The following is a 7450-nucleotide window of genomic DNA, read 5'->3' as shown; positions in this document are numbered from 1 at the left end:
TTTGACATTAGATAAAATTACTAGAGGATTTAGCGCTGAAAGATATTTGCCATAAACGACCCTGAGCACTTGTTATGTGATGCGCTCCGCTCTTTTGATTCGCTGCTCACTTGCTGTGTTACGGCTTGCGGTCGGGATAGATGCCGGGTTACGGATGTGGTCCGCCGTTTGAATATCAGTTATATAAATATGGATAAAAGACTTGAGTTTCTTTTCAAATTTTCACAAGTCCTTTTCCTCGAGTCGAGTCAAGTCTGGAGTGATTTCAGGTCGAGTCTGAGTCAAGTCTGAAGTCTATAAAAATGCGACTTCACTAACTCGAGTGCCCATCTCTGGTGCTGGATATATAGGTCCGGGTCGCTAAAGACCTGAATATGTAATAATGTTTGCCGAAACATTCATGCATTTAAGGGTTAATAGACCGCCTCGTGCTTGCCATTCTTTAAACAGTGGTTCTGTTTAGCCCCCTAAAGTCACCCATGTACAACTTAGTTAAAGCTCAAACGATAATCAGAGTTTATGGCTAGCACTATGAAGTACACTAATACTTCAATAGTGTTTTTATCTAGCCCCCTATAGTTAATCTAACTATATAACAACTTGAATAAAGCTGAGACAATAACCAGAGGTAATGGCTAGTACTATGAAGTATGCCCGAACCATGCTCACTAGTACTCCAGTAGTATTTTGTCTAGCCCCCCATAGTTAATGCAACTGCATAACAACTTAACTAAAGTCAAGCAGTTAGTCAGAAATCTAGTATCTCACCTGATTTGCCCCATGCTCCATCTAACCTGAGATCTAGTATGTACTTAACCCTGGACACAGATTTGTGGAAACATACAATTTCAGAGTAAGTCATAATAAACTCAAATGTAACAATTTATTATCAGTCAGGTAAATATGCATTATGCCAATTACATAGCCAATTCAGATATATCAAATAAATTCAAATCAAATCAGTACAAGACATAAAATTCTCAAAGATAAATCTAAGAGCAAAAGATGCATGCCTGACTTAAGAAAGAAAAAAAAGAAAAAATACATAGTATAGCATGTGGACACTGCACACTACGGGCTCATCTGGCTACAGAAGCCCCTGATCTTATTGCAACATTCACTTAAGTACTCAGACCAGGACAAACATCCTCCAAATGGAGACAGGAACTAACCATTGGAATTTCCATTGATCAAGTCATGGAGAGTTTACACCTTTTGGAGACAGATGGTAATTTGCATGAAAGACACTGGGAAATGGCACACCCTCTACAGTGAGCAAAATATCTCTAAACTCTTAGGATCTGCATTACCTTTTTTTCTACTTCTTGTAAGATTGAGACCATTGTACCAGCCACACAGAAACAATTCAAATGATACCAAACATGACTGTGAATAACACTTGTGTAACCCGGTTCTTAGGTTAGTGTAACTGATAACTAATTTAAGTAGTAAGGAATTAAATCTGGGCTAATATCAGAACCTCTAGGTACGACTACGGAGCCTGAAATAGTAAAAGGTCAGCAGAGAACAGACAACACAAAACAGGTAGATTTGAGAAATGTATTATACAAAATGAATGGCAGTTATTTACATTCCCTGCCTACCTAAGCCGGCTTCCTGAGTGCACAGCGCACTATAAACCCAAAATAAATAACTTCAAATAAAGAAAGAGTCCAAGAAAGTTCTTGGTGTGTGTGTGTCTTGGAGTAGGTATGTTCTTTTCACTACCCGGGTAGGTTTACGTGTGTTCTTATCTGTATTTCAAATGAAGGCACAGTGGTTCCAAAGATGCCACGGCTGGCCACACCAGGCTCTTGGTCCGATCACTTCTGCGGTTGGCTCGCCACTGACCACTAGGGTCAGATTCAGATGGTCTATCCCTTTCTAAAACCAATCTATACATACAGTACAGAATGCATTAATTACAATTGCCTCATTTCTGTTCAGATCTAATCAACTTTTCTCCATTCAAATGTCAAATCAAATATAACCAATTGTAAAGGATATAAATACTCTAATCATTATGCAAATGAATAGGTACACATCACACCACATAACATAAGTCAGTTCCAGTGGACAACAATCAATCAATCTTGTACTTCCATCTCACAGTATAGAAATAAAATCATGAGATTTCTGAAACCAGATATTTATGTTTTTAACCTTTTAAATCTATTTATGCATCTTAATAACATTTTAAACATCACATTTTAATATATTTATTCTTTTAACAGCTAAGATGAACTTCTGCTCCTCATATACATATCAAACATGTATATTGGCAATTAAATTAACTAAATCACCTTTATTTTACATATGAAAACAAGAGGATAAATACTCCCTCAATCAAATTACTTTTAAGTCAACAAAACAGTATGAAGGCACCTTTAGCGGTGTGAATACTATCAAAGATATGCTACAGTGGTGACTAGCTTAGCTAGCCTAAACAAACCAAATTTGCATTTAAATATTAACGATTAGTACGCGGCTAGTGTGATTAGCGATCTTTTATGAGCATCTCAAACAACATAAAACAATCTGAATCGGTATCTATATGGTATCAAACTGCAAGAATCAGGTTCACAACTCCGATTGGTTTTAAAAGAACGGTATTTCACGCTATAATAGAGCTAGCACAATCAGCATAACACTCGCATTAGTATTAGCATCCTTACCGGAGGTATCTTGAGAAGCTCGCTGTCATGCAGCTTAACTCTCTCTCTCTCACAGCTTTCAATCTAATGGACACACCATATTTCAATATTTGGCACAAGATTTTTCTTTGAATTTCTATCCTTCAGAGGATATTTTTCATACCAGTCCTTGTTGCTTTCTAGTAGCGTCTTCACCGGAGGAAAAGCGTGTTTTATTTAATAGTAAATTCCCTGGGGTGTACGCGCCACCCACAGGCACAGTAGAGAGTTGCACTCCAGTAACCTTGTGCGGGTTACACTTGCATTCATGTAGAACATTATATCTTGCTCTTGACCATTCTGAGTGAGTGGAGTGAGGGGAGATGGGTAAGGGGAAGGAAGTGGAGGAACAGGATAGGTGAGAAAGGGGCTTTCCTCGCATCTTCTCTCAGTGCGATGTCGAAACAGATGCCTGTATGTTAATACACTGAATTTATATTGTCCGTATCTCAGAAGATTAAAGTGTCTGTGGTTCTTCAAATCATACACTATACATGTGACCAACCTCCACATTTGAACAGTCAATAGCAAATAAGCTACATTTGGGATCTAATTCAGAAGTGCCAGATTGTCCTAGCAAAGTTGGAATTGATCCTTTTTTTTAGAAACAGCCTTTCTGCTCAGCCAGCCTTGTACTCTCCAGGTTCAAGAAATTCTCCTCTGTTAAATGCGCTGCACAAACTTGAACATGTGGCTTGTACTGTTCTGGCACAATGTTGTAAATAAATCTTAACCACTGATTCATAATTGTCCACTTTCATTAACTACCTGCATGATTTTTACTGTACATTTCTGCCATATGGATATCACCTTGACATAGTCACCACTGATAAACTACTTTTAAATATAATATAGAAAGTTTTTGTGAAGCTGCTTTGCAACGATGTGTATCATGAAAAGCACTATAAAAGGGACATTGATTTACAAGCAGTGACAGAATCGGAAAATTGTGTAATCTGTGCACAAAGGTTTTATTAACTTAACACTAACACAAACTAGTCTAACAAGCATACACACACTCACGCATACATACAATGGGGAGTTAAAGTGGATGAGTGAAACCGTAAGAGAAACAGGGAATGAAGCTATGGGAAATTAGTCAGTTAAACACCTGAGCAGAAACCATCAGCGCCATTTTAGATGAACTCTAAAGATGTTATTCTGACTCAGTGGTGGTGTCCCAGGTGGAAAGTTGTAACATGGCTGAGGTGTCCTGTTTGCCATGGGAACTGGTGGCCTGGGGGGTCGTTCACAGGTATCTTGGCACCCAGTCTGTTTGTCATATGACCACAACAGTTTTAAATTACAAAACCCCCTGAACAATTTAAAACATTGTACATCATTAAAACAGAACAAAAAGCCTTCACTCAGTCACATATTACTTAATCAGCTTCTTACTCTTATTCAGTCACTAACTGTGCTGTCAGAATTCATCTCAAATGTCAAGGCCTTGACAGCATCTGACGAAGACTGAACTTTTGGCAGTTATTCTTAATTTCTCAAGACATTATTGAAATTAGTGCTGTCAGAATGTCAGTTTGTAGATGACATTGTTTTGATTTGCTCAGCAAATTGTTATTAGAAAAGTAAATGAAACCTACGATTTTATTTTTTATGTTAGAATCAGCTTTAATGCATGACATTTTAGACACTTTCTGTGAACACTGTTGGTGTGTCTCGTTTTTAAATGTGAACAGTTCATTTGTGAACAATTTCAGGTAAACAGCCTTGATTTAAATGCATGCCAAGGAAAACCTGAAACTTTGATAGAAAATGCTATTACTTGACATGATAGGCAAACCATTATTTTTTTGTTTTCACATAAAAAATCTTCACGTGAAAGATTGCCTAAATAAAACAAATATTTAAGTTGTAATATTAATTAACACCTTTCCATTGAAAGAATGACAACATACATTTTGTATATATTTGTTAAGAAGCCATGCTTATTTCCTAAACATTTCCATAAATTATAAATGACTGTTTCATTGTTTATTTTTTATTATTTAGTTTTAGGCCACACATCGAAAATGACGAATGAAAAATCGAAAAGTGGATGTTTTACCCTGGTCTTACTGGGGACAAAAGGTGCTGGGAAGAGTTCAACAGGAAACACAATATTGGGGCGACAAGCTTTCACAACAGAGATAGGTTTCACTTCAGTCACACGAGATGTTGCTGCTGAATCTGGAATTGTTGATGAGCTTTCAGTCATTGTTTATGACACACCAGGATTCTGTGACACAGACATGAATGAAGATGAGAAGCAGCGTTTTATAACTGAAAAGGAATGTGACTTAGGTCCTTGTGCATTTATCCTGGTCCTCAGAGCTGACAGATTCACTGAAGAAGAGAGAGAAACTGTGGAGAAGATTGAGAAGCTGTTAGGAGAAGAGCGCTTGAAGAAAACCTGTATCATCTTCACCAGAGGAGACGAACTGGAAGACAGAAACATGACAATACAAGAATTCATCAATGAGAATGAAGCACTGAAGAAACTTATTCAGAAATATGATCAGAGATACCATGTGTTCAACAACAAGAAAGAACCTACTAAAATGCAAGTTAAACTTCTATTCATACAAATGATCCAGGACTCTTTGGGGTTAAAGGGTGAGTCTTAAAATCAAATATTGATTTGTGCATTATATTGTTGGTAAACTTAATTTCAGTTCTGTAACTCTATCTTGGGTTTCATATGTAAATGCACAGCTACACTGTTTAAAAAATTAAAAAAAACATTTTAAAATGCGCATATAGTTTTTTTTCTTTTGTTTTAGGATTCAGGTTTGAAATTGAAAAAATAAAAAATAAACTACTAAATGGCTGTAAAGTTAAATGTGCTAATATTGGATTTTTTTAAATATGTGTAACATATCAACACATTGTAATGACTTCAGTTGAGTCTCTTCAAAATGACTACCTGCTTACATCTGTTTTGTATTTTATACAGCATCAGAAGGAGGAAGACTAAACAGACAACAGACAGCTGCTGACAGTGGCTCATCCAGAAGGATTGTTCTTCTGGGTAAAACTGGTGCTGGGAAAAGTGCAGCTGGAAACACAATCCTGGGAGAGAATGTGTTTAAATCTGCACAGAGTATGCGTTCAGTAACCAGTCAATGTTCAGATAAACACACCACTGTTTCAGGCAGATCAGTGTCTGTAGTTGATACTCCTGGATTCTTTGACACAGACATGCAGCATGGAGATTTAGTGAAAGAGATAGCGAGAAGTGTTTATTTATCCAGTCCTGGACCTCACGCTCTTCTCATTGTGTTTCCTGTGGGTAGATTCACTCAGCAGGAGGAGGAGATTCCTCAGCAGATTAAGGTGATGTTTGGTGAGGAGGTGTTAAAATACTCCATCATTCTCTTCACTCACGGAGATCAGCTAGAAGAAGAGACCATAGAGGATGAAATTAAGAAGAACAGTAGATTAAGACAAGTAGTTCAGCAGTGTGGAGGCAGATTTCACGTCTTCGATAATAAAGATGAGAATAACAGAGAGCAGGTGAATGATCTGCTGCAGATGATTGACACAATGATAAAGCAGAATGGAGGAGGACACTACAGCAATCAGATGTTTGCAGATGCTCAGAGATTCAGACAAGAGAAGGAAGAGAGGGAATTTCTTGAGCAGTTTGAGCATAAATACCCTACCTCAGCATCTGTATCTGCGAACGCAACTTTAGGATCATTATTTGGTGGTATTCTTTGTGGATTTCTTGGACTCTGTCTTGGTCCTCTTGGTGCAGCTGCTGGTGCAGCTGCTGGTGCAGCTGCTGGTGCAGCTCTTGGTGCAACTGTGTGCAGCATCATGTAATTTTCTTTAGCATGTACTGTGGGACATATTCTCAGGCCACTGGTTTTTGGGGGCCCACAATCATGTTCTACCAGAGAACGTCCATACATTGGTACTTAAAACACATGATGAACAGCAATGCTATCTAGAACTAATATATAAAAGTATTATTGTAAAAAAAAAATTACATGTTGCGTCTGATTCTAAATATTCATGTTAAAACCTAAAATTATTTTAAATTCATATATAATATTCAAGCACATTCTTAAGCAGCAGCAAGTGCATGAAGTTGTCATGGCAACCAGATACACTGCATGCTGATTTCCTGTACGGATGTACAAGTAAAAGTTTTTTAGTATAAGCCTAATTCGAACTAATTTAAAGACATAATCAGACTAGCGTATTTGACTGCATTTCGATCGGGGTATGCAATCAAGTAGAGTATCCGCATGACACCAACAGGACCCGGCAATGTATGTATGCTGCTAAGCCATCTCACGAGTCAAGTGCGCATCAATCATTATATTCGAGTTTTCTCTGACTGTGATTTCTGCAGTAAAGGAAACTATTTAAAGCATGTGCAAAATCAAGCAATCCTTGCTGTGATTAACACATAAAATGTAGCATGTCATGGAATTTAATTAGAAACACTAGTGGCCAGATTCCTTAAGTGATCAACTTACTGCTTGCAATTGTGCACATGTATCTGTATCTGCATGTATTTATTTATTTATTTTTTTTGATAAAGCTTCTGATAAAGTGCAAAATAAACAATCATACAAAATAATGCTGCTTCTAGGTCCAGAAATGCCTAGTTGTAACATGAACTGCAAGTTATACATACTTGAATTTTGAATCCATATGCCTTATGTATTTGTAGCCGGCTCAACTCTGACCACTGATATGTTGTGTTGTATTACTGGATGACAGAATGAAAAAACTGGATCTGCTGC

At 37.4% G+C, this 7450-nt stretch overlaps 1 protein-coding gene across 1 annotated transcript; it reads left to right on the top strand.

Annotated features, from left to right (window-relative positions):
• The first annotated feature begins 4723 nt into the window (after window positions 1-4723).
• Window positions 4724-6518, top strand: LOC107569562 (GTPase IMAP family member 8-like). The gene is made up of 2 exons (XM_016255678.1): window positions 4724-5306; window positions 5647-6518. The coding sequence occupies exons 1-2, from the start codon at window positions 4724-4726 to the stop codon at window positions 6516-6518; spliced, it is 1455 nt and encodes a 484-aa protein (XP_016111164.1).
• The last annotated feature ends 932 nt before the right edge of the window (window positions 6519-7450 follow it).

Source organism: Sinocyclocheilus grahami, unplaced genomic scaffold, assembly GCF_001515645.1.
Source record: "Sinocyclocheilus grahami isolate Dianchi unplaced genomic scaffold, SAMN03320097.WGS_v1.1 scaffold1359.1, whole genome shotgun sequence".
Taxonomy (NCBI): domain Eukaryota; kingdom Metazoa; phylum Chordata; class Actinopteri; order Cypriniformes; family Cyprinidae; genus Sinocyclocheilus; species Sinocyclocheilus grahami.
This window is presented reverse-complemented; position numbering and strand designations above follow the sequence as displayed.

Coding starts and splice junctions, on each gene's coding strand:
- LOC107569562 (XM_016255678.1), top strand. CDS start 4,724: ATGACGAATGAAAAATCGAAAAGTGGATGTTTTACCCTGGTCTTACTG. Junction 5,307..5,646: donor GGACTCTTTGGGGTTAAAGG/GTGAGTCTTAAA, acceptor TATTTTATACAG/CATCAGAAGGAGGAAGACTA.